Below are 27800 nucleotides of genomic sequence, written 5' to 3' on the forward strand. Positions count from 1 at the left end.
TGGATTTATGCCAGGAAGAGGAACGACAGACGCGCTCTTTATTGTGAGGCAGTTGCAGTAGAAGTACATGGAGAAGAGGAAGAAGTCGTTTCTTGGGTTTGTTGAGCTGGAGAAAGCATTCGATAGGGTTCCATGCGAAGTATTGACATGGGCATTGAGGAAGTTAGAAGTGGAGGAATGGTTGATCAGAGATGTGATGGAAATGTACAAAAGAGTGTGCACAGCTGTAAGGACGAAGGTCGGGAACAGTGGTGAGTTTGAGGTGAAGGTGGGAGTGCATCAGGGGTCGGTACTAAGTCCACTACTATTTGTAGCTGTGATGGAGGTGCTGGCTCAGAACGTAAAGGAGGGTTTACCGTGGGAGTTGTTGTATGCAGATGATCTGGTGTTGATTGCGGAAAGTATGGATGGACTGAAGGAAAAGATGAACAAGTGGAAGGAATGTATGGAGACAAAAGGTCTGAAGGTGAATATCGGAAAGACGAAGGTGATGGCAAGTGGTAAAGCATGTGGTGAGGTGGAAAGAACTGGGAAGTGGCCCTGTGCTGTGTGTAGGAAGGGTGTCGGAGTGAACTCCATTCAATGTACAATGTGCGCTGAGTGGGTTCATCAAAAATGTAGTGGTCTGAGAGGGTCATTAACCAGTGTGGCAGCTACATTCAAATGTAAGGTGTGCACAGAGGGAGCTGCAGATGGAGGAAATGTTGAGTTGGATCTTGGAGACGGCGTGAAGCTGGAAGGTGTGAAAACATTTTGCTACCTCGGAGACATGCTGAATGGAGAAGGTGGATCAGACTCGGCAACGGTTGCTAGAGTGAGATGTGCATGGAAGAAGTTTCGGGAACTGAGTGGCGTGCTGATGATGAGGGGAGTGTCGTTGAAGCTGAAGGGAAAGGTGTATGCTGCATGTGTGAGAAGTGTTATGATTTATGGGAGCGAGACATGGGTAATGAACGTAGAGCAGCAACGAAGGTTGGAAAGGGTGGAAATGCGAATGGTTTGACGGATGTGCGGAGTATCGTTGAGAGAGAGGAAGACAAATGATCAATTGCGAAAGATGATGGGAATAGAGCCTGTGATTGATGCTGTGAAGAGGAACAGGTTGAGATGGTTTGGTCATGTGTTGAGGAAGGACGAAAGTGACTGGTTGAGAAGAGTGATGGAAATGAATGTAGAAGGAAGTAGAGGATGGGGAAGACCGAGAAAGACTTGGCTAAAGATGGTGGAAGAAGAAATGCGGGCAAGGGGGTTAACAAGGAGAGATGCAGAAAATAGGGCAAAATGGTGAAGATTGCCATGGGGACCGCAAGGCTAACCCCCACTCTAGTAGGGAAAATGGCCTTTAAAATGCATGTTGTTGTTGTTGTTGTTGTAGTCAGCCTAGTGATAATATATGTGAAAAAAATGATGAATATAAATGAATATTTAGCCCCCATGTGACCTTTTGAACCCCTAATCAAATAAGATAATCTTTGTATTACAGTCCATATTGTGCCAAATTTGGTTGAAGTCCCTCCAGTGGTTCACAAGTTATCCTGGTAACAAATGCAAACGATAACGGATGGAAGGACAGCCAGGTGGACAACGCAAAAACATAATGTTTCACAAGTTATCCTGGTAACAAATACAAACGATAACGGATGGAAGGACAGCCAGGCGGACAACGCAAAAACATAATATCTCCGGCCTTCAGCTGAGGAGGCATAAACATTTACAAAACGGATTTGCCTGGTTTTACCAAGTAATATTACTGATTTCAACATGGTTTTGACATGTGAACTATCATAATAATCTAGAGAAAAATAGAAGAGAGGGGAGAGAGGGGGAAGGACACAAACACAACATTTGAGAGCAAGGACATCGAGAGAAATGTGGGAGAGGGAGGGCTTGGGGGGGAGGTGGGAGAGGTATAAAACACAAGGACACCAAGGACTTCCAGGAAAGAAGTTGGTATTTCAAAAAAGTGGATTTGGGGTGAAATTAGCGCGGGTAGAGAAGATCAAGGTTTTGGATGGGGGAAGATAAGCGATGGTGGTGAACAGCTGTTTTAAAGACCTGGAGAGAGGAGTGGGATTGAAGAGAGTGAGGGAGTTTGTTCCAGAGGCAGGAGAAAAGAGGAATTAAGGAGTGAAGGTGAGCAGAGAGTCTTGATTTTCCAGTTTAACCATAAGAGGGTTGCAGGCAGTTCTTATGCGACCTGTAGGAATATTTGGGAGACAGCCCAGAGAGAGCTGGGAGGGCAAGGCCGGAGAGGAGTCGGTAGAAGATAGAAAGACTACCAACCAACCTGCCTGCGGTGAGTGAGTGAAAGGCCCTTGGAGTTAGCTTCATCGCGCGAGATTCCAATGATTCTGAACGCTTTGGTTTCAACAGCTTGAAGCCGAGCTAGGTGTGAGGCAGGAGCACCAGCCCAGAGGGGAGAGCAGTATTCCATTGAGCTGCGGATGAAAGCCTTGTATGTGGTAAGGAGCTCAGGTGTGCCAAGGAAGGACTTCGCACGACGGAGGACGCCCAGTCGGCGACTGGCTTTGGAGGCCAGATTTGAAATGTGGTTTTCCCAGGAAAGATCATGGCAGATAGTGAGACCCAAAAGCTTGAGTGACAGAACTTCTTGGAGAGGATTATTCAGAAAGTGGATGGGAGGGTTGTCCAGTCGGTCTTTTCGGAGAGACATCGTAAGAGTGTGAGAATTGTCAGGATTGAAAGACTTGTTCCACTTGTTTGCCCAGTCTGTGATTTTGTCCAGGTCTGCAGAGAGTGAGCAGGCTGCAGACTGCCGATCTGAGGGATGAGGAATGGAGCGACAGAGAGTGGAGTCATCAGCAAAGAGATAGAGAGGATTTTCAAAAGAGTCAGAGAGATCATTGATGAAGACCAGAAAAAGCACAGGGCCCAGAACACTGCCTTGGGGAACTCCAGCCTGAACAGGAGGAGGAGATGAGAGAAACCCATTCAGGGCCACACGTTGACTACGACTAGAGAGGAAGTCCGCCAACCATGCGTGGAGATTTCCATGGATACCAAAGGAGGAGGGTTTGGTGAGCAGAGCGGGGTGCCAGACCATATCGAAGGGACGTGATATGTCAAGGGAGGCAGCTCTAATTTCCTGTTTGGCATTGAGGACCTCCAATCCTCAATCCATTGTTGAGAAAGCAGAAGCAGCATGTCCAGAGTAGAGTGACCAGGTCTGAAACCAAATTGATGATCAGAGATCAAGCCATTGGAGAAGAGGAAAGATTTCATATCCGAGGCAATGATGGATTCCATGACTTTGCTGAGAACTGGGAGAAGGTTGATTGGTCTGTAGTTGCTAGGATCTGTTTTTGCACATTTTTTGTGCAAAGCGGTGATGTTGGCTGATTTACAAGCAGATGGCAGTTGACCTTGAGCAAAAGAGAGGGTGAAGAGAACAGAGAGAGGGAGTGAAAGAGCGGAAGAACAGGATTTTAGGAGCCGTGGGCTGATGCCTTCAGGTCCAGTTGCAGAATCAGAGTCGAGGGTTAACAGAAACTTTTCCACCTTGTCAGGAGGAAAGGACACAGAGTCCAGGAGCAGCTGGGTACGACTGGGTATGGGGGGGGGGGGGGGGGGGTACAGAGAGGGATGGGTTTGGGACACAAGATTTAGAGGCAAACACAGAGTTGAGGCATTCAGCTTTTTCACGTGCGGAGTCAGCCGTGTAGCCATTTGAGGTGAGGGGGGGGGGGGGGATGGAGGGGGAACAAACACCAGAAACAGATTTGACCAGACGCCACCAGGATTTGGAAGAGGGAGACAGATAAGAGAGTTCGGTCTTGAGAACGGAGAGATATTGTTTCCTGGCTCTCCTGAGGGTGGACACACACTTGTTTCGGGCTTTGTGAAAGGAAATGAGATTTCCTTCCGTTGGATTTGCTTTCCAGGAGACGAAGGCAAGTTGTTTCTGGGCAACAGCTTCACCACAAGATTCCGTGTACCATGGACGGGAGGAAGGGTATGACAACTGAAGATGAGATGGGATAAATCAGTGCATGTGAGAGAGAGCAATTTACTTTGGAAGAATTCCCAGGATGAGTTGATGTCAGAGGCGGTGGAGATGGGAGACCAGTCCAGATGATCGATGGCTGCTTGAAGACCATGCCAGTTGGCCTGAGTGAAATGCCAGACTCGTCGACGCTGAGGAGGCTCTCTGAGAATGGTCAGAGAGATGTCCACTTTAACAAGCACATGATCAGATGAGCCGATTGGAGCAGAAGAAGAGCAGCAGACATTTTCAGGGAAGTTAGTCACAACCAAGTCCAGAAGAGAAGATGCTCCGTTGACTGAGATCCGGGTCGGGAAATTGACAGATTGTGTCAGTCCCAGTGAGTCGCAGAAGTCCTTTGCTGAGGAGCCATGGCTGGTGAGAGAGGTACCCACACCCCACCAACTAGCATGGTGACAATTTAAATCACCACATATGAGGAAGAGAGAGTTGGGATGGGTAGATAGAAGTTGGTCCATATTATCAGACAGCGAGATGTAGATGGAGTCATCACTGTTTGGTGGACGGTACAACACATATATGAACAAAATGTGGGAGCGAAGGGAAAGCCGTAGCCAGAGGTATTCCTGGGGGTGAGGTGGAGAGAGGGCCGAGTGAGGGCTGAGTCCCCCAGAAGGGCAAGTGAGGAAGAGAGTTTTTTAAAATAAATATAGCAACCCCACCTCCAGGACGAGGCTCAGGTCTATCATACTGGAGGAGGGAGTACCCTGGGAGAGATACCAAGGAATCAGAGACATCATGAAGGAGGAAAGTTTCTGTTAAGCAGATCATGTCTGGTTTGTCAGAAGCAACCTGTGTGGAGAGATCAGTCAAGTTTGAGCGAAGGCCCCGGATGTTTGAGGTCCCTACCCTTAATGAAGAGGAAGGGGGAGCATCGGATACAGAACAGGGGGGGTGGAGGGGTAGGGTAAGCTGTGGAAGAGGAGAAAGTGGTAGGGAGAGCTGTTGAAGGTGTGTCAGAGATTTCAGAATAGCTTGGAGAAAGGGAAGGATGGGGCGGACAAAAGGTTTGATGGTGATTGGGTGAGGCACAGTGAGGTGTTATTTGAGGAGGGGGAAGAGCGAGGCAGAAGGTTGGGGGAGATGAAGGTGAAAGTTGGAAGGGGGAAGAAGCGGGGTGGACGCTTTGAGGAGGAGGGGTGAGAGGGGAGTCGAGGAGGGGAGGAGCGGGAGGAGAGTCTCGGAGGGGAGGAGTGTGGGGGGAGTTTAGGAGGAAAGGGGCAAGGGGGGAGATTTGAAAGGGATGGGTGATGGGAAGGATTTGGAGGGGAGGGGCAAGGGGGAAGATTTGAAAGAGATGGGTGATGGGGAAGATTTGGAGGGGAGGGGCAAGGGGGTAGATTTGGAGGGGAGGGGTGATGGGGACATTTTGGAGGGGAGGGGTGATGGGGAAGTTTTGGAGGGGAGGGGTGATGGGGAAGATTTGGAGGGGAGGGGTGAGATTGGATTTTAGAAAGTGTACGATTAATGGGAAACGAACATTTATTGCAAAATGAGTTTCTTGTGACCTTCGAGTCAAAAATACGTTTGAGGATGCTGGAGGAGTGGTGGAGTGCAGGAGAGTTTCGGGAATGTAGAAAAGAGGACATGTAAGGGTTGGAATTTTTTTTTGGAATGAATAGATTTGGTGAGCAAGTCGAAAGCATCCTTTTATAGAAGAAGAAGAAGAAGAAGAAGAAGGTGTTATAATATACGACAGAATACAGTTCTTCAGGGGAAAGTTTAAACATTTTTAAATTGAGCAGTGAAAACTATCTGGGGAAATGGAAAATGGAAATGGGGGTGAAACACGTGATCGAAGAATGAACGAACAAATAAGAACAACGAATAAACGAATAAGAACAACGAATAAGAACAGAGGGAAAAAAAATTTTAGGTTTTTTTTTTTTTTTGAGTTGAGATTTTAAACAAGGAAGTATAGGGTGAAAGACTGGGACAAAAACAGAGAACAAAAGTAATTGCAGCACAATCGACTGACCGCTGAGAGAAAAACAAAGCCTCAAGGTAGGACACGGTAGCCTACTAGGCCTCAAAATACGCGACACGAATTAACCGACGATTTTGTATACAGGTGTGAAAAATTAACACCGAGAATCTTACTAAGGACACACTATAGGTACACACACCGAAAGATAGATACAGTTTCGACAAAAACACAATTGTGAAAAATTACTTAACTTCGAAAGTGTGAGCGCATGGACAGCTTCGAAAAGACGTGACCTCGCCAACAAAGATCTCGTGAGATGATCCAGATGATCCATTTACCTTCAGAAGGGTAAAATCGACATGCCCTCTCCTGTGCCCGAATTTAATTCTTTATTTCTTCCTTTGATTCATTCGTTTGTTCTCTATGTGCACTCATTTTTTTCATTCGGCTTTCAATTATTTCAATCAGAAAATGTCGGCCGAGCGTTCCTTTAGAGTCAAGGCTCTGACGTTATCTCACTCACGACGTCTCCGTGTCCGCTCCTATCGGCGAGCTCCATCTTACCAGTCCTTGTGCCAATCAAATCCCAGACCAATGACTGCTCTTCGGGGCGTGGCTCCACGGCCCAGCCTGATTGAGGTGGTGATGTAGCGGCTGCGACACCAGCGGTAGTGTTCGATGCCTGGTTTCCGGTTGGTTTTTATTTAGCATTATTAATTATGGTATTGATTGCTTGGCTTGGCTATGGTGTGTAGTGCGGTGTCATAAGGAACACAGGAAAAGATTACAGAGGCATTACGTACAGGGGATTAATTTACCCATAATCCCTAGCTAATTAACATACCCCACCCCTCTCATGGTGACGAAGATACAAGCTTACCCGACATACGGTCTACACAAATTTCCTACTTATTACATCGGGTTTCTTCTTCTTCACACGACATACGGAGCATGGTAATCTATGCATTCTACCTGGACTAAGGTATCACCGTCTACCCCCTACAAACGTAACAGTATCTATTTGTAGGCGTCCATGACGTTGACATTGATTATGGTCAAGGTACACTTACCTCTATTATTTCTAAGTTCAACCAATTTGCCTGAATAAATCAAGACAATATATGAGATTTGTACCTGTGATGACAGCATCATGAGGTAAATTCAGAAATGGTGAGAAAAATATAAATCGAATGGGACATTTTCTTTCGAATTCTACCTTCTCACTGCTTTGACTATCTCAAAACAATTGCTCTTGCCAGCTGTCCGTGTCTAGTTTGCAAACAAGCTGCCCTGAAAAAGCCAACTATTGTGCGGCTTTCCTCTGGCCAGCTCACAGCCTTTCTTATCCAGATGGCAACAAGGCTTGATGGATATCCTGAAAGAGGCTTTCGGCTTTTAAAGTGGCTCAAAAGCCCTCAAGCCTTCATGTTACTCATGAAGCCAGAGTTCCCATGACCTTATGTACAGCCAGTGATATTTTCCACCGACTATATTGCTCCTGCTTTTTGCCATTTCCACTTTCAAAGGAGGCGATCTATCTTGTCTTTCTGTATTTTCTATTCAATTCTATGTATGTCAATCTTTCAGGTTACACCAGCTTCTACACCAGATCTTCTGTCTTGATCTTTGCTTCTTTCTGCCATAAATGTCATGTTCGTTTTAATCCCAAAACGCTCCTGTCTCAATCACTCAATTAGTCTCTCTGAAGAGGGCCCTGAGACAGAAACAGAGCCGTTTCCCTTGGACTTAGACACCAAATTGTGTATTTTAGTATGATTCTTCGACTTGAGTAGTCATTCGACTCGCCTTTTTGGTATACAATGTCGAGACTCGTGGAGAAGCTCGAACATAGAACAGATGAGGATGCAATAGAACAAAAATAACAGTAGAAAGAGAGGGGAAAAACACACCAACAACAGGATTGAGGGACAAAATAGAACGCGACTTGTACAAATAAGGAATGTGGGGAAGATGAGGGATTGGGGAGGATGCACGGGGTCAAAAGGATGGACACAGAAACAACTCTTGGGAAGGAAAAACTTGAAAAGTAGAAAGATGTGGCTGTGGGGAGGGTTAACGGGGTAGAAAATATCATGGTTTTGGATTGGGGAAGAATGAGATTGAAGAGACTAAGAAAGTCTCTTTTAATTTTATTTGGTTGATCAATAGTCTTACTATTGTTGGATGTTTTTTTTTTTAATCTTCATTACCACCACCACTGAGGATGGGTGGAGGCTATGTATTCACCCCGGTTTGTCTGTTTGTGAGCAGGATATCTCAAAATGTTATGGACTGATTCGGACAAAAGTTGGAGGATCGATTTTCTATGAGACAAGAACGAAATGGTTAGATTTTAGTGAAGTTCTGGATCTGGATACCATAATTTATTTAAGTGATTCTTCACCATTGAGAGATTGGGCCAAAAACAATATATCGCAGGATATCTCAAAAAGTTGTGGACAGATTAGGACAAAACTTGGTGGATGAGATTGAAACACTACATGACCAAAAGTATGTGGACACCCGAACATCGAGCATTTCATTCCAAAATCATGGGCATTAATATAGATTTGGTCCCCCCCCCCCCCCCCCCTTTGCTGCTATAACAGTCTCCACTTTTCTGGGAAGGCTTTCCACTAGATATTGGAACATTGCTGCGGGGATTTGCTTCCATTCAGCCACAAGAGTATTAGTAAGGTCGGCCACTGATTTTGGGCGATTAGGCCTGGCTCGCAGTCAGTGTTCCAATTCATCCCAAAGGTTCGATGGGGTTGAGGTCAGGCCTCTGTGCAGGCCAGTCAAGTTCTTCCACATGGATCTCGACAAACAATTTATGTATGGATCTCGCTTTGTGCATGGGGGCCATTGTCATGCTGAAACAGGAAAAGGCCTTCCCCAAACTGTTGCCACAAAGTTGGAAGTACACAATCGTCTAGAATGTCATTGTATGCTGTAGCGTTAAGATTTTCCTTCAATTGGAACTAAGTGGCCTAGCCAGAACCATGAAAAACAGCCCCAGACCATTATTCCCCTTCAACCAAACTTTACAATTGGCACTATGCATTTGGGCAGGTAGCGTTCTCCTGGCATCCGCCAAACTCAGATTCATCTGTCGGACTGCCAGATGGTGAAACATGATTCATCACGCCAGAGGACGCGTTTCCACTGCTCCAGAGTCCAATGGCGGCGAGCTTTACACCACTCCAGCCGATGCTTGGCATTGCGCCTGGTGATATTAGGTTTGTGTGCGGCTGTTCGGCCATGGAAACCCATTCCATGAAGATCCCAATGAACAGTTGTTGTGTTGATGTTGCTTCCAGATGTAGTTTGGAATTCGGTAGTGAGTGTTGCAACCGAGGACAGACATTTTTTACGCGCTGCGCGCTTCAGCACTCAGCGGTCCCGTTCTGTGAGCTTGTGTGGCCTACCACTTCGCAGCTGAGCTGTTGTGGCTCCCAGACGTTTCCACTTCACAATAACAGCATTTACAGTTGACCGGGGCAGCTCTATCAGGTCAGAAATTTGATGAATTGACTTGTTGGAAAGGTGGCATCCTATGACGGTGCCAAGTTGAAAATCACTGAGCTCTTCAGTACGGCCCATTCTACTGACAATATTTGTCTATGGAGATTGCATGGCTGCGTGCTTGATTATATATACTGTACGTGTCAGCAATAGGTGTAGCTGAAACAGCCAAATGCACTAATTAGAAGGGGTGTCCGCATACTTTTGGTCATGTAGTGTATGTGGCAAGGACAAGCTGATTAGATTTTGGTTGAGGTCCGGTTGCAGATTTGGCATAACAGTGGGACACCAAACGTAAAATGTTCAGCCTGGTGGAGGTATGCACTCTATCGAGTGCCGTTCTAGTTCCTCGAGTTTCTCAACAGATACAGTCATGTGAAAAAGTAAGTACACCCCATGTAAAGTTTTGACTTTTTCAACATATTTCAACATAGAGCTATTTGATCTTCATTTCAACAATATTGAGAGATAAAGGTGATATTATATAACAAATATCATGAAACATTTTCATTTTGTAGTCCCTTGTATAATTTAAATAAACATAAATGCAAATTTCGCATGTGGAAAAAGTTGCGCATGAAACAATTGTTCACGACCTTCTTGGATAGGTTCGAAAAGACGTGACGGTTGGTTTTACAGTTGGCACTGTTGGTAATCTGAACACTGTTGGTTTTTTTTTTTACAGTTGGTCGTTAGTGACGACAAAGGAATTGTCGTCACTAACGTCACTTACCGGGATATGCTGGGTACCAGTGACCTCATAACAATGGCGCCGCTTTTCTCACCGTACTCAGCAGGACATTTCCTCAAGAGGAATTTCCTCCTCCCCATGAATGCCAACTGAAGGGGATTGTCCGTGCTCTACCTTTTCAAGCAAGGAAGCAGCATGTACCATTTTTAAAGTCTTCGGTATGACTTGAACCGGTCCAAACTGAAACAAATAGGAGACACCATCTTCTTAGTGGATGGCCGTTGGCTCCCTATGGGAGTTCATCCGCCCTTTGCCAGGTGATGTCTTTGGTCCTGGTAGGGTATCACAGTCACCCTCCCCACTTGGTGTGTCGGTTTAGTCGCCGACAACCCGACCATGTGGCAGATAGCACTGGGTCACATGTTACCAGTGGCAGTCCCAAAAGACTGACCTGACCAAATCTGTAGGACGTGTTGTTGAATGTGTTGGCCGAAAGATCCACACGTGGTCTCACTACATCGATCTACCAGAAGCCTACTTTCACTGGGAAGTATACTCATTGGGATTCCTAAATTTCCATTAGATAGAAAATTTCCTTGATCAACATCCTTGTGAACAGAGCTCGGAGGATTTGCTCACCTTGTAATCTACCTGCTGAAATGGACAAAATCATGAATATACTCGGTGACAATGGTTACCTGGAGTTTATAATTAAGAGATATGTGCACAAGTTTCTCAACATGACAAAGGAACACAAGATCGGTCCTGACAAGTGTCCGGTATATATCAGGATGCCATGGAAAGGACAATCATCACGAAGGTTTGAAGAACAAATCAAACATATGGTATCAAACACGTACCTGACTGTGCAACCTCGAGTAATCTTCGCCTCTCGCCGTCTGCTCACGTCAGTCAACAAGGATGTGCTGCCCACCTCACAAATCAGCAATGTTAACTATGAGTTTAAGTGCCGATGTGAAGCTTGGTACATGGGCCGTACAATCCAAAGGGTGGCTGATCGTATCAAACAACATGTCCCCCTGGCGAATCGAATAAAGAACTCGGGAGTGACGACTCACCTGGTACAAGCATGCAAGAACGTTCAAGGACCGCCGACCATTTATTATTCTTCTTCTTCTGCCATTGCACGGCACTTGGTAGCCAACCCCGATTGTGCAGAACAGTACAATGCAGATATGTTCAAGATATTGAGCTGAGGTCGGAGTATGTTACATCTACGTATGTTAAAAGCAACCTTCATCTATTCCACGGACCCTACATTGTGTCGTCAAAAGGAATTTGTACATTCTCTCATTCTCATTCAACATGGAAAGATTAAAAGTGTTGCCCTGACCTCTGTCCATGGTATGTCTGCAAATGGTGAGTCCCCGGCTTTGGGGCAACCCCATTCCCCTTCCCTTCAAGGTATTGCTGCTGGTGAGTCATCGCTCTCAACTCTGCTCCAGCCAATCAGAGCCAGAGATAGTGGTGACTGAGTCAACCAATGGGTGTTCAGATTACCAATTCGGTCATGACTGATGAACCAATCGGTGTTGCTCTTTCATAGACATGCTTTCACATTTTTCTTTCTCTTGCTGTGATTTTCCTTGAGGAGTACAGCACAAAAAGCTTCGGTTATTATTTTTACGTCATGTTTGTTTTCGTGTATTTTAAAGTTCTGTAGTGTCAAACAACCTGACATTTATTTCTTTCCTCTGCTGACTTTGCCACATCACCTCAGCGTTCTCCATCACACGTAATTCATCAGACATAATTCATAACTTTGTGGATAATGTAATCCTCTGTTTTTTTGTTGTCTCCATATGAGGGCTACAGAAGGTGGAACGTAGCCCCCCCACCCCCCAGGTCTCAAAGGACCCACGTTTGTGTGTCTCTATTACCTCCGCCACCAAAGGTGGAAGGAGGTTACGTTTTCACCCTGTCTGTCTCTCTGTCTGTTTGTCTGTCCATTTGTGAAGAAAATATCTCAAAAGGTTGTGGACGGATTCTGACGAAATTTGGCAGAGATGTAGCATATGTGACAAGGACGAATTGATTAGATTTTGGTGTAGATCCGGATTCGGCTACTAGAATTTTAAAGTGATTCTTCACCATTGGGAGAAAGGGCCAAAAACGATACATAGCAGGATATCTCAAAAGGTTATGGATGGATTCGGACGAAACTTGTTGGACAGGTTGTGTGTGCGACATGGAATAATCGATTCAGTTTTGGTGAAGATCGGGATCCGGATCCAGCTTGTAGAATTATTTAAGTGATTCTTCACCATTGAGTGATTATGGCCAACCAGGCGGAGGTAGGTATATGCTCTCTGCTGAGTGCCGTTCTAGTTTATACATGTATGAGTGTGTGCACGTATATGTGTGTATGTAAGTTATTGTTGGCTGATATCTCCACACGAGGGTGGGTTGCAGGAGATGGAACGGAGACCAAGCACTTTGTAGTTCTTTAAAAGGCAGTGTATAATCAGAAATGCTGTGTGATAAGCTGATACATTACTGTACCAGTAAAGGTACCGAATGTTGCCGAGTAACGCAGCGTTGCTTCGTGACAAGAATATGAGGAGGGGGGAAAGGAAGGATGGATGGGAGGACACGGGAGAGCGGAAAAGATTTTCAATTCCGTATGCCAGGTACGAGCTGTGTGGTATGACTATTTTTTTTAGCACTGAATCGACGTTGGTATTACGTCATTGGTAATGGTAGATCGTTTGCTGAGTACCACGTTTTTTTATGCCCCATTGGACTTCATCAAAAACGGGGGCTTATGGATTGGGTCATGTCCGTGCATCAGTGCCTCCGTCCGCAAACATATCTCAGACATGTATGGACCGAGTTTGTTCATACTTATCACAAAGACAATGCATGATGACATACGAAGGCACATCATTTTGTTTTGCCACACGATCAAAGATGGCCGACTGGCAGCCATTTTAGTTGTAAAAAAACCCTGATGTCCTCACGGACATGACACGTCCTCAACCGATTCTCGGACATGCATTTACTGATCTGTTTCAATCTTGGCCCACAGATAAGGAATGATGGGTTACAAATGCACGTCATGTTTTTTGAGATCAGATCCAAGATGGATGACTGGCAGCCATTTTGTTACTTAAATATGTCCCCAACCATTACTCAGACATGCATGGACCGATTTTGTTCAAACTTAGCTCAAAGCCGATACATGAGAATATACATAAGCAGAAAATTTCGTTTTTTAAACCGTCCAAATATAGTCGACTGGCGGCCTTTAATTCCGTACAACAAAATTACTAAAACCACGGAGGCTATGACATTTTTTGTCTTTTTCTCCTTGTTCCTTTTTGCTACTTGTCATTACCCTTCAAAATGACACGTATGAATGCAGATGAAGTGGCAAAACTTCTCATGGACACTGATAATGATGATCATGATTATTACATCGATTTATGTTCACCGAACTGCCAGCAGATCATTTGTTGCGTTATCTGGCAACACAGAACATTTTGTTTACAATAGAATAGCGTAATCTTTTCCACGAGAATACTCGTAGTGGCAGATTCTGGTACACCAGCACTACAAGTATACTCATAGTCGGCAGTCAACGTGTTTAAATCATTATTTTATTAAAATTGAAGCATATACTTAAACACTGCATGGGGTATCGTGTTCTATGAACTCTTCAGTTAATTATGTCATGTCCGTCATGTCCGTGCATCAGTGCCTCCGTCCGCAAACATATCTCAGACATGTATGGACCGAGTTTGTTCATACTTATCACAAAGACAATACATGATGATTGATGACATACGAAGGCACATCATTTTGTTTTGCCATATGATCAAAGATGGCCGACTGGCAGCCATTTTAGTTGTAAAAAAAACCCTGATGTCAACACCAAATGTCGACATTTGCTGTTCTGGTAAGACCTGAGCCTTCTGCCAGTTCTGTTTTTGATACAACGCTTCCTTAAGGATATTATCTTCAAGTGTTGCTCATCCTTGTTGGACAGCTTTCTGGGTCTTCCATCCTGTGCTTGTCAATCACAGATGATGTTTCTCTGTACTTTTTGATTTTACTAACAGTTTAAAGTACGAAAAGTGGGCTTTTACCTTTAGGGATGTGCATATCAGAGGAACATGTGATGTTAATCAGTTAAAATTTGAGTGGGGCAGCATGATGAGTGGGGGCGGCATCAATTTTTGGATTGTTAAATGTGATGGATTAGCTACTGCAAAATTTCCTATTAGCTGCTTAGGTTATGTTTTCACCCCTGTCTGTCTGTTTGTCTGCCTGTGAACAAGATATCTCAAAAAGTTGTTGAAGGATTCAGAAGAAATTTGGCAGAAAGGTAGTGTATGTGACAAGGAAGAAATGATTAGATTGTGGTGAAGATTCGGATCCAGCTAGTAAAATTTTGAAGTGATTCTTCACCATTGGGAGATAGGGCCAAAAACGATATATAGCACGATATCTCAAAACGTTATGGAGGGATTTGGCCGAAACTTGGTGGACCGATTGGGTGTGGGACAAGAATTAATCGATTCGATTTTCGTGAATATCTGAGTATGGATTCGGATACTATAATAATTTAATTTTTTAAGTGATTCTTCACCATTGAGAGATCGAGCGAAAAGCGACATATAACATATTTCAAAACTTTGTGGACGAGTTATATATAACTAGACTTGGTGGACGAGTTGGTTAGGTGACTAGAACAAGTCGATTAGATTTTGTTTCAGGTCCGAATCCAGATCCGGCCTATCATTGGGATACAAACAATAGACTGTTCAGCCTGGCGGAGGTATGGTCTCCACTGAGTGCCCTTCTAGTTTACTATGAGTTGTGATCACAAGTTTTTGAAGATTCTGATCAATGTGAATTAAAGATTTCTAAATGACAATTTTGGTTTATTTTCACCCAAACCAAGCTGTATTAATAACAGTAAACATTGTTTTAATCTTACTATAATTCACCAAATGTCCGTCTGCCCGTTTGAAGGTACCGCAAAAATGGCTCAAGCGATCGCAACGATATTTTGGGTGGGTATTCCTGGGACCACTGGGAGTAAAATAGGCTAAATTGTTTTTCCAAGTTTTCCAAGTTTTCCAATTGTCCAGTTTTTCCAAACACGATGGAATAATATTTACTGATATGAACAGTGATGTGGCTTTTATTGAAATTCTACAAATACTGTTTAGATTTTGATGACAATTATGAACCTGCTGCGAATCCGGAAGTGGACAGATTACGGCAATGCGCGGGTTTGATAATATCCAAATACAACCGCCATTCAATCGTAATGTTTAATCGTTAAACGTCAATCGTGTTAATCGTTTTGTTAAAGTATCAATCGATGATTGGAATTGAGTGAATACAATTACGATTTTGAATTTGTAATTGTATTCACCCAACTGTACGGAACTTCACATCAGGATTTAAATATTTGTTTATGTCACGAATGTTGTTAAAAGTTTATTTTTTATATTAATGTTATTTAATTTGTGATTGGAGTTATGCTGTTTGGAATGAAAAAAGAGATATTGAGTTCAAGTGAATGACGAAATGCCGTGACGGTTTCTACTTTCTAAACGTGAATTCGCGGATCGCCATATACAGATTCGCCATTGACTGGGTATGGAACAAACGTACCCGTTTGTTTGCGAACGGGTACGTTTTTCATGGAAGTCCTTCACGAACTTGCTGTCCATGTCTGACGTGTGACTGAAGGTGCTACAGGAATGTGGAATTTATTGGTTTCATTATTTAGCATTCACCGTTTCTGCATTGTCTGTTTGCTTCTGGCCTCCCACCCGTGCATAGCATAAAGAGGGTCAGAAGTACACATTGCATAGCACGGGTACTTCGCTAGTAGTAGAAATCACTAGTTGAGGCTTTGATGAAATCATTGATGCTCATTACATCCATATACAGTATTGTAATTCCTGATTGTCTAAGACTTTTGTGCAGCAGTGTATATATTCGTCAACTTCATTAATTAATCTAACACCATGAAATACTGGCCAACCATTCTAATTTTGCTGCTATGGCTTTGTCATCTTTTACATGAAGAAACTCCTCGTTGAGCTTCAAATAATGTAAAATGTGAGTCTGTACCACATTCGTGCATCGATGGATAAAAATTCAGCATTTATTACTTGTCTTTTCTTCTTACTCCTCAGGTTGTGTATTTTACAGCTACCTTTCCGTATATGGTGCTATTCATTCTTTTTATCCGTGGTGTAACCTTGGAGGGTGCCGCCAAGGGAATTTACTACTACCTCACACCTCAGTGGGACAAGATACTGCAAGCCAAGGTCCAAATTTTTCCTTCTCCGACCCTTTCACATTATCCCACCATAATTACTCCTGTTTTCCCTTTTCCCTTCCTCTTCAGTATATAAGCCTTTTTATAATAATACATTAGGTAGTTACAGTACAGGCTTCCTCAGACCATCCAATAACCATGCTCTTCACCCACTCAAGATGTGTATGTCTGCAATGCTGATATCGGTACTTATAAAGAGACTCCACCTTGTTATAAATACAATTACACAGGTCCACCTTCCCCCAATCACCTTTCTCCCTCATCCAGTTCTATACCACACAACCATTTCCAGAAGGCACACAGACATCAGAAGTCCACATTCTAATTTTGTTGATCTCTCTCTTCCATCCAAAGCAACGAAGGCTGGAAAGGGTGGAAATGCAAATGGTTCGGTGGATGTGCGGAGTATCGTTGAGAGAGAGGAAGACAAATGATGAATTGTGAAAGATGATGGGAATAGAGCCTGTGATTGATGCTGTGAAGAGAAACAGGTTGAGATGGTTTGGTCATGTGCTGAGGAAGGATGAAAGTGACTGGTTGAGAAGAGTGATGGAAATGAATGTAGAAGGAAGTAGAAGACGGGGAAGACCGAGAAAGACTTGGCTAAAGATGGTGGAAGAAGAAATGCGGGCAAGGGGGTTAACAAGGGGAGATGCAGAAAATAGGGCAAAATGGAGAAGATTGTCATGGGGACCGCAAGGCTAACCCCCGCTCTAGCAGGGAAAATGGCCTTAAAATGCCTGTTGTGTTTTGTTTTCTCTCTTCCATCCGAGCCTGGTGTTGGTTTAGCGGTTAGGGTGCTGACTTTGGATCCTAGGATCCTGAGTTTGAATCCCGGTCGATCGCTGAATTAACGCCAGGGGGGTTGACTCAGCCTGTCATCCTTCTGAGGTCGGCAAATTGAGTACCATCTTACTGGGATGAATGATCCCGGTGTGTACCCTGGCCTATAATAGGTACACTGTAACCCTGCGCATCATAAGAGGCGACTCGGGGTTGGCATCAGGAAGGGCATCCGGCCATAAAAAAACATTGCCTCAAAAAGGTAACCATGAGGTCATGGGGCCTGCAAAGCTAACCCCTGCTCTAGCAGGGAAAATGGCAATAAAACGATCATTCATTCATTCATTCATTCTGTCTTCCACCTGCTGCCTCATCCCCAGAACTCATCTCCTAAACAAACTTTTATTTCACAGAATATCCTGGACTTGCTCATCTCCCTCAAAGTTTATTCCTTGTGCCACTTTTCTAAACCAAACGACTTGTTGTGGTGGTTGTGTTGGGATATACATGATGAGCCATGTTTCCCATCATTCCCAATGCTGTTCCACACAATCCCTATGAAATATCTTTGCATATGTATCCCACTCTGCAGCAACATTTTGTTGATGTTTATGGTCTGCGATCGAAAATATGATTGTGTATCAGGCCCTCTCAGCCAAATTGATCTCTATTCTGTGTATGTATATCATCATCATCATCATCATCATTATAATCATCATTATATTAATTTAACGACCTTTTCCATTATTTTAAGTGGTTGGTCAATTCTTTGTTTGTTTGCAGCACAAGGCTGTGGGGTGGCATCATTGGCTGAGGGCCTGGCTGTGCCGCTGATGTAATGCCCTCTGCTGGTCAGGGCATGAATTTAGAATTCGGCCAGGATGTTATTATTATCATAATGCCATTATCATTGGAAGGAATTGAATGATTAATTTGTGGCTATAATTATTTTGACGAAAAAACCTGGATGATATAGATGTATAGGTTAGGGTTGGGGTTAGGGTTAGGGTTAGGGTTAGGGTTAGGGTTAGTACAATATGGCTGTATACAAACAGAATCAGAATTGGAGGATGATGTGTACAAAAACAAAAGTACTCGAGCAAGCACTCCATCAAAACGGTTGATAAGGAAAGGCTGGCAAGCGACAGCAAACCTGTCGGTAATGGAACACACCCCAGAAGTCGGCCATGACTTGACGGAACTGGACAACTGGTTATAATATTTTTTACTTCAGATAGGTGTAAAGATTAGCGACTGTTAACTGATACATCACCCACGTATAAACTCTTCCAATGTTCCCCAAATTTCCCTAAGGTGAGTATTAAACAATGCTCACGGCCCATAGGAAGTGGGTTATGCATAAAATAAAGTTCACCATTGAGCTGTCAGGGTGTTGGTGGCAATATCCCACGTCACACCTGAAACCATGGCTGAAAGAAATCACACATGAGGCCCCAAGATATGTTATAAACAATCTATAAACAGTCCACATACAATGTGATCATGGCTAGAAAAACCGGGCAGGCAATGGGATTCATCATTGAGGTGTAAGGACTCATTTAAGCACCTTTACTTTATTAGCTAATGTAAAGGTTTTGTGTTGGGATATTTGCCACTTACCTAGAGGCCTAGCAGTAATTTTTTTTTTTACGTCCGGTCGGTGTGCTCCATGAAACGCTACGGTGACATTTTTATACACCTTAATACCGGAGTTCGTCCAAGGCGGAAATCCCCTTTTTGGGGAAGGGGCCAAGTTAAGTCACTACAGCCTCCATCATGTGACCTTTAGTCCCCCTGGCAAGTTTGGTTGGGATTGGACAAGTAACGACTGATATATCACGATCAGACAGACAGACAGACACTAAATTGTGTATTTAGTATGATAAAAAGCACAGTATAAGTTGATTGATGTTTTTGGGATAATACATGAAGTGTACACTACGTTGAGATTTTGAAAGATATGGATGGGTGTTCGGTTTTAATTTTGATATGTTTTTTCTCTGGCAGGTTTGGGGCGATGCAGCATCCCAAATTTTTTTTTCCCTCGGTTGTGCCTGGGGCGGTCTCATCACCATGGCCTCTTACAACAAGTTTTACAACAATTGCTACAAGTACGGTCACAGTTATGGTGCCGTTTAAGATGAAGCTTGTTGAATCCAGGCCATCATTAGCGGAGAACGTGCAAACATAACACGGTGTATGACAATTGAACATGAGGTCACAATATCACTAGCTATGTGTTTATAAGTGAACCCCATCAGAACAACGCAGGCATTGTGGTTTTACTGCTACTTGTCCCCTTTTCTTCTGATTCTCTCTAGAGACACCATCATCATCACATTAGCAAACTGTGGAACAAGCGTTTACTCTGGCTTTGTTATCTTCTCCATTCTGGGCTTCATGGCCCATAATCTTGGTGTTGAGGTCAGTGAAGTGGCAGAACAAGGCCCTGGCCTGGCTTTTGTTGCCTACCCAGAAGCACTCACTCTCTTACCAGGATCTTCATTTTGGGCTGCGCTCTTTTTCTTCATGCTCATTTTGCTTGGACTTGGAACACAGGTAAGCTTAGACTTATGTGAAAATTTGGTTTCATGCTCGTAAGATAAAAGGATTATATTTCTGATGATAGGACAAAGGGGTACAGATAATTTATCATTTGCCAATGTAGTTGCTCAAGGATTTGTTTGATATCTGGTATTTTGAAGTGCTGAGGGCCGCAGTTGAGGAATAAAAATGTAGCTGCGAATTAAAACTAGTGTTTTGCATTGGTGGCACAAAATGATAACAACATGAGAATAAAATGGTGAAAACAGATGAAAACAGAATTATAGAGTTATTCGCCGTGAAAGGATCACAAGGTGCTGATGTTTCAGGCTTTACCTGTCACGAACTCCCCATTAATATCAACACCTTCCTGCATTCTCATCCCCACCACAGCCCTTTCCTTTTCATCTCCCTTTTCCTTAGAAATATTCTGCGGGGACAGATTGGACTGGGACCCTCACTCACATTGGCCACCCCTCTGCTCCCACCCACAGACTCACGTTTCATCCATGTCACAGCGGTTTCACTGCACCTGAGCAATGCAGCGCTCCCTCATATACCCCAACTCACCACACTGGTTGCAGTACTCCAACGTACACCCAGTACCTTATTTTCACACAGATAACCCGCGGGTTATACATAAAAAAAGTTCCAAAAATTCCAACTGCGGCTATACTTGTGTGCGGGCAATATGGTATGGTATGGGGCTAAGTTACCATACATTATCAAGGAGATACATAAATAAGCAGTTTTTTTTCCCAAGTTTAATTGCAATATCTATAATTACAGTTTTTACATATATTTTACACACATGTATGTCTAATTCCAAAGCTATCATAATTAAGGTACCAGTAAATCGTCCTCCATAAAGCCCAAAGTGCACATAACGTATGACGGCTGGGGGATGTATGTCCAAGCGTTACGGAGTGCTACAGAGAAAAGGGGATGTAACACGAAATCAACCAATGACAACTTTGTTCCTGGTACCCTTTATTTAAAGATCCAAGTATTTAATGATACACATATTGAATGCATTAATGATTAAAGGCTTAAAGGAAATAGTTTTGTTTAAACGTTGTCTTCTCTTGGAACTGGTGACTGAAGAAAAGGTGATGTCACTTCCCAAGAAGACGTTATATTTTTTATGTTTATATCCTCGATGGTACGCTGTATCGCCTTTACTTTTTCAAATATAGTTATTAGTAACTGAAAAAAACTACGGAATAAATAGCATCCTGACATTAAGGTATGAAATAGGAGAAGGTGGTAAGTGTCCTCATCAAGTGTTATGTAATATTTTAGGGGGAGGGGGGTCTGCTGAAGCATTACGGAGTGTTACAGAAGGGCGAGGGATTGGAGTCGTCAGATTTGGGCAAAAAATGCGTCACATAATTTTGAATGGCCCATTGACAACAAAGCCGTTTCGGAGCTGCTGGAAATATGGAGATCACGTATCTCCCGATCATGTGAAGAGGAAAGCTGGCTTGCGAGTTATACCGGTGTGCGGGTTACAGGTGCCTGAAATATTCCTCGAGTAGTTTGTCCCCCAGGTGCGGGGTATACAAGTGGGCGGGTTATTTGCGTGAAAATACGGTGACGAGATGACATCTTGGTATATATTATTGACTGCCCAACATAAAAGACTTGTCCTCGATCCATCCCAATTGTTATCTCATTTGGGATATGGGAGACCATGCCATCTTCCCTTGGCCTCAGCTTGATGCAATCTTGCTAAGCCCATGTCCAAATACCAAAGTCATTCTGAACAACTTGTATTGGGCCTTGTATGCCCATGCAAAATGACACCAGCCACAAAACTGATTTGCTGGACTCGAGCTGAATTTTTTACATTTTTTGCTGAACACTCATCTGTCGAAGTGACGGAGAAAATCCATCATATATAAACCAATTGTGGAAGAATTATGACTTTTGAGGACCAAGAATCATGAAGTGCAGCTCAACTACAACAGTTGTAAATATTTGATTTTCCATTTTGTAAGACAACTGAAATCCTAAAACTGTTTTTATGCCTCCGCCCCCGAAGGTGGTCAGAGGCATTGTTTTCGGGTTGTCCGTCCGCGCGGACTAAACCTCGTTTTTTCTCAGCAACATGATCTATTGGGACAAAACTTTCAGGATAGGAGTGACACCCATGCAAAATGTTTTTATGATAATTGTGACGTCATGTGGTGTGGCAGCCATCTTGTACTAAACACAAATAATTTTTAAAATATCTCTCGGAAACCACTGAATGGAAAAATTTGAAACCTGGCACATGGTCAAGTACTCCCAATGGGGAATAAAAGCATGATAATGGTGACATCATAGGTGAAGTGGTATACCAGCCAAAAATGTTTAATGGAATTCCTTACCTAAAAATCTGAAATTGCATGCACATGATCTCTGAGCCATTCATATTGAAAAATTAAATTTATTACATCATAGGTCACATGGTTTGGCAGCCATATTGGATTTAACCTAAAACTTAAAAAGAACATCTTCTCCCAAACCACCAAATCATTGACTCAAAACTTTACCTGTGTCATTGATTAGGCATGGCGATTAAAATATGATCACGAAAACATCGTTGGTCACATGGTGTGGCAGCCATATTGGATTGAAGGAAAATACTAAATAATTGTATCTCTGAAAACACATACCCTATCGATGCGAAATTTTGCAAATATCATCGAACACCATTGTTGCATATAGTTTGAAAATGATGATGTCATAGGTCACGTGGTTTAGCAGCCATCTTGGATAGAAAAACGAACCTTATCCGATCAACTCGAAACTTCACAAACATGATCCCCTACCCATATATATGCAGACTGTACATTTTTAAAGGTCATATGTCACGTGGTGTGGCAGCCAAATTACCTTGAAAGCCGATATTAAATTTTAAAAAACTCTGAAATATCTTCACCGATTGATGTGAAACCTGTCATGGTTGGTGAAAATGTGATACTTGAAAACAGCTGAAGGGATTTAAATCAAACTTGTTAATTTCTAGGACAGTGAACGAGGGCATATACCCATTGTGGGACTACACGGAGGAATATTGGCGACATAGTCACATTGCTCTAGTTAATGATAAAATGTTTCCCATATCATGATATCATTTATGACGGCTCTTTGGTATCCTCACTTGTGTCTCACTCCATTCCTCAGTTTTGCCTGCTGGAGACTTTGGTGACAGCCATTGTAGATGAGATAGACAGTGACTGGATCAGGAAGCGCAAGGCCTTGGTCACATTAGGTGTTGCCATCATAGGGTTACTATTTGGAATCCCCCTCACAACTCGGGTACAGTCACTCTTGTCACATATTGTCTTCATCATTATCAACATAACTAATCAACATTCACTATATTTCATTCCAATAATTGACTTTTGCAATTTCCCTCATTTATATTATAGGCTGGAGTGTACTGGATCTCACTTGTGGACAGTTACGCTGCCTCCTTCTCCCTTGTCATCATCTCTTGTTTCCTTTGCATTGGTATCAACTGGGTATATGGTGAGCAATGTATGTTGTATTGACTGCTATATATATTTTTTACATCAAGAAAAGCTCATATTCAAGCAGGACATGTGTTCATCATATGTTGTGCTGTAGTTTATCAGGAATATAATTGTGGGAAGTGAGGGGAGAAAGCACCATGTAAAACTAATGAGTTCATAGAACACTTTAAACTGCACTGTCTTGAGAAACAAAAACATGGGCGGAGTCTATGAGCGGCAAATGTGATTGGTCATGATGACGTCAATGCCATAATATTTTGGCCAAAGTACTGCTAAACGGAAGGGTTTTGAAAGTACCAAAAAGGCGATTTGTCTTCTACAGTGTTCAGATATATAATTCAATTGAAATAAAATAAAGATTTTAAAGGTCGTTGTACAAATCTTTTTGGCAAGTTCACCGCCGTTGATGTTCGTTCGTTATTTAGTTCTTCATGCCTGTTCTTTATGTCCTTATGACATCTTTATAAACAGAAAGGTTCCTGCTTGGAAGGATTTTCAATTTTGTTTGACTGTCAGACGGGAAGACAGAGTAAAAAAAAAAACCTCACTCCACTTTGCACAGGTGCGAATGGGACAAATTCAGAGCCAAAATACTCCTAAAGTACTGGCTCGTTTTTGGATTCATGTTCAGATAACATTCAATTGAAATTAAGTTGTTCCTCGATCATAAACTGACATTTGTAGATGGACAGACAGACAAAGTGAACCAATTTCCTAACTCCGCTTTTTGCTTCGTGTTCGTTGGATAATGATTTCATGCCAGTTGTGTACTCAATGGTGGGGTCTATAATTATTTACAGGCTCACGTTCAATTTTGCAGTTTTCCTGTGAAATATCAGGTTAAACACGTTGTTATCTCCGCCACCGTAGGTGGAGGGACGTTATGTTTCCACCAGTCTTTGTCTGTCTGTGAGCAGGATATCTCAAAAAGTCATGGACGGATTTGGACGAAATGTGTTTTTTTTCAGCGATTCTTCACCATTGGGAGATAGAGCCAAAAACTTCATAAAGCACGATATCTCAAAGTTATGGACGGATTTAGGCAAAACTTTTTGGACAGGTTGGGTGTGTAGCTAGGACAAATTGATTCGATTTTGGTGAAGATCCGAATCCGGATCCAGATATGAGAATTTTTGTGATTCTTCATCATTGAGAGATCAGGCCAAAAACGATATATAGTACGATATTTCAAAAAGTTGTGGACGGATTTGGACGAAACTTGGTAGATGAGTTGGGAAGGTGAAAAGAACAAGCCGTTTAGATTTTGGAAGTCCAGATCCAGATCAGTGGGATACAAAACATAAACTTAAACAAAACATAAACCATGCGCTCTATCGAGTGCCGTTCTATTTATTTTTTGAATTGACATCCTTAGATACTTTTTCATTTTCTAAAATGCTTTTCATACTTGATATTATTAGTACTAGCAACGGTACCCGCCCTATGGGTGGGGCTTCAATTTGGAAGCCCAAATGAAAAGGCAAAATATCAGAAATTGAAGGCTTTTTTTATTTTAAACGATTCATATAAACATCCGTCGAATAATATCACACGCAAATCATCAAAATCTAAACAGTACATGGCGACCATTTTGAAAAAAGATGTGAATTCTGCAAAACGGAAGCGGTCGCCACACGTCTTTCTCAGTCGCACGTTTATGTGTGAAGAGTGCGCGCCGAATCTGTAACACGGAAGCGGCCGCCACACCTGTTTCTCAGTCACTTTGCACACGCTGCCGTGTTACTTCGGAGCCGCACTTTTACATAGAAAGAGTTCGTCAGGAGTCGATCTACTCTCTCCTGGTACGTAGAATAAACAGTATTTGTAGAATTTCAACAAAAGCCACATCACTGTTCATATCGGTAAATATTATTCCATTGTGTTTGGGAAAATTGGAAAAACAATATAGCCTATTTTACTCCAGGGGGTCCGAGAATTACCCACCCAAAATATTGTTGCGATCGGTTCAGCCGTTTTTGCGGTACCTTCGAACGGACAGACGGACATTTGGCGAATTATAGTACGATTGCCTTATTTTCCCATTTCAAACATTCACCACCATACTGCACCAATCTCCACACATACTGATGTCTTGAAAAAAAAACTAACTCTCATCAAGTACTCCTTCCTTCACACATTTCTTGATTTTCTTAAATTATTTATTTAACTTTTATGAGATGTGGGATATAAAAATGTTGATATATTTTCATGAACATACTAATATGCTTGCATGAGAAACCACTGGCAGAAGCTTCCATTTGCTACATATTCATCGCTCCCTCATTTAATAGTCATAGAGAATAATGAAAAATAATTGCTATAATTCAAAGAAATGTCAATATCACTTGATGCATATCTCCTAACAGGATTTCGGAACTATTTTATGGACGTTTCCATGATGCTGAAGCGCGAGCCACCATTCTTCTTCAAAATATGCTGGTGCTTCGTCTCCCCTGCTATCATCTTTGTACGTTTGGAGCTGAACATTGTCAATGGAGATATTGGGCATAGGAATAGTTCGCCAAAATAGTTACTTGAAAATAAAGGAAATGAATTGTGTGGTGAAACTGATCAGGCTGCTCTAAGCATGTTAGACCGAAATCATAAAGATTCGATTAGAGGTCATTGGAATGCCAGTCTTTTGTGAAGGTGTGTTCATCTGCATTGTCGGATGATTTGAAGAATGGATTTTATGAACTGAATGCCGATAAGAATATGTTAACCACCAGGGGGAAGTGAGGTGTGACTGAAATTTCACTAGATACCTTCTTCAGAGCCAAAGACAGCCTCATCATTACCCTCTTTTACTCTTACAAATGGATAATTAATGCTTAAAATGTAAGTTGCGCCTCACTTCCCAAGTTGATTAACATAATTATCGGTATACCGTTGATAAAATCCATTGTTTTGTAAAGATTCTTCTTTGATAGATTGGCGGTGGAAGGAGAGCTGTGAGTGCATGAGATTCTTTGTGTTGGGGACAATCAATATAATCATTCATAAAATTGATAACCAATTGCTATAAATTGTATTTTTAGATTGCATGATCTGCAATGTACTTTCCATTATGGTGTATAAAATGTGTGGTTGGTATGGAGTTGTGGCTTGGGGTAGATGGGCAAAATTGCCCTCTTGTGAATATTCCATTTCTTGTATCCAGGTGTATAAAACCAAATCTCCAGAAAATAGCCATTTTGACTGATAAATAAAGATGTAGGCCATTAAATATGAACACAGACACACACACACACACACACACACACACACACACACACACACACACACACACACACACACACACACACACACACACACACACACGTTCCATCTCCTGAAACCCACCCAAGGGTGGAGATAGCAGGCATCAACAAGTTGTATGCACTTACACACCGATGTACACAATGCAGTCATATATACAGTCATGTGAAAAAGTAAGTACACCCCATGTAAAGTTTTGACTTTTGCAACATATTTCAACATACAGCTATTTGATCTTCATTTCAACAATATTGATAGATAAAGGTGATATAATATAACAAATATCATGAAACATTTACATTTTGTAGTCCATTGTATAATTTAAATAAACATAAATGCAAATTTCGCATGTGGAAAAAGTAAGTACACCCTTGGCTCTAATAGGTGGTATTGCCCCCTTTGGCAGAAACAACCTCAAGTAGGCGTTTCTTATAACTGTCTACCAGTCTCTGACATCGACTGGGAGAATTTTTTGCCCACTCCTCCATGCAGAATTCTTTCAGCTGTGCGATGTTTGAGGGGTTTCTTGCATGCACAGCTCGTTTCAAATCCCCCCACAACATCTCAATGGGATTTAGATCCGGGCTTTGACTTGGCCATTCCAGAACCCTCCATTTCTTTCCTTTCAGCCATTTCCTTGGTGGATTTGCTGGTATGTTTAGGGTCATTGTCATGTTGCAAGGTCCACCCTCGGTTGAGCTTCAACTTTCAGACAGATGGCCTCACATGATCCCTGAGCACCCTCTGGTACAATGAAGAATTCATAGTGGATTCTATGATGGTGAGCTGCCCAGGCCCTGATGCAGCAAAGCTGCCCCAAACCATAATATTTCCACCACCATGCTTTACAGTTGGTATCAGGTTCTTGTGGTCAAATGCTGTCTTTGGTTTTCGCCAAACATGTCTTCTGGTACTGTGGCCAAATAGCTCTACCTTTGACTCATCTGTCCAGAGCACATTGCTCCCGAAGTGCTGGTCTTTGCCTAGGGGTTCATTGGCAAACTTTAGTCTTGCCCTGATGTTCTTTCTGGACAGCAAAGGTTTCCTCCTGGCACACCTCCCATGTAGATCAAATTTGTGCAGCCTCTTTCTAATGGTAGACTCGTGCACTTTGACATCAACAGTGGCAGGAGCTACCTGTAGGTCCCGTGATGACATTCTGGGATTCTTAAGGACTTCTTTCAGCATCTTGCGGTCTG

At 42.7% G+C, this 27800-nt stretch overlaps 1 protein-coding gene across 1 annotated transcript in view; it reads left to right on the plus strand.

The window, feature by feature from the left end:
• Positions 1-27800, plus strand: part of LOC137427347 (sodium- and chloride-dependent glycine transporter 1-like) — an 80449-nt gene that overhangs the window by 38580 nt on the left and 14069 nt on the right. Inside the window, exons 5-10 of the mRNA XM_078769179.1 lie at positions 16347-16481; positions 19283-19386; positions 19597-19834; positions 22991-23125; positions 23239-23338; positions 25710-25810. Of these exons, the coding sequence (XP_078625305.1) occupies positions 16347-16481; positions 19283-19386; positions 19597-19834; positions 22991-23125; positions 23239-23338; positions 25710-25810 (813 nt within the window). The remainder of the gene's footprint in view (positions 1-16346; positions 16482-19282; positions 19387-19596; positions 19835-22990; positions 23126-23238; positions 23339-25709; positions 25811-27800) is intronic.

Source organism: Myxine glutinosa, unplaced genomic scaffold, assembly GCF_964187855.1.
Source record: "Myxine glutinosa unplaced genomic scaffold, kmMyxGlut1.1 SCAFFOLD_1640, whole genome shotgun sequence".
NCBI classification, from domain to species: Eukaryota; Metazoa; Chordata; class Myxini; order Myxiniformes; family Myxinidae; genus Myxine; species Myxine glutinosa.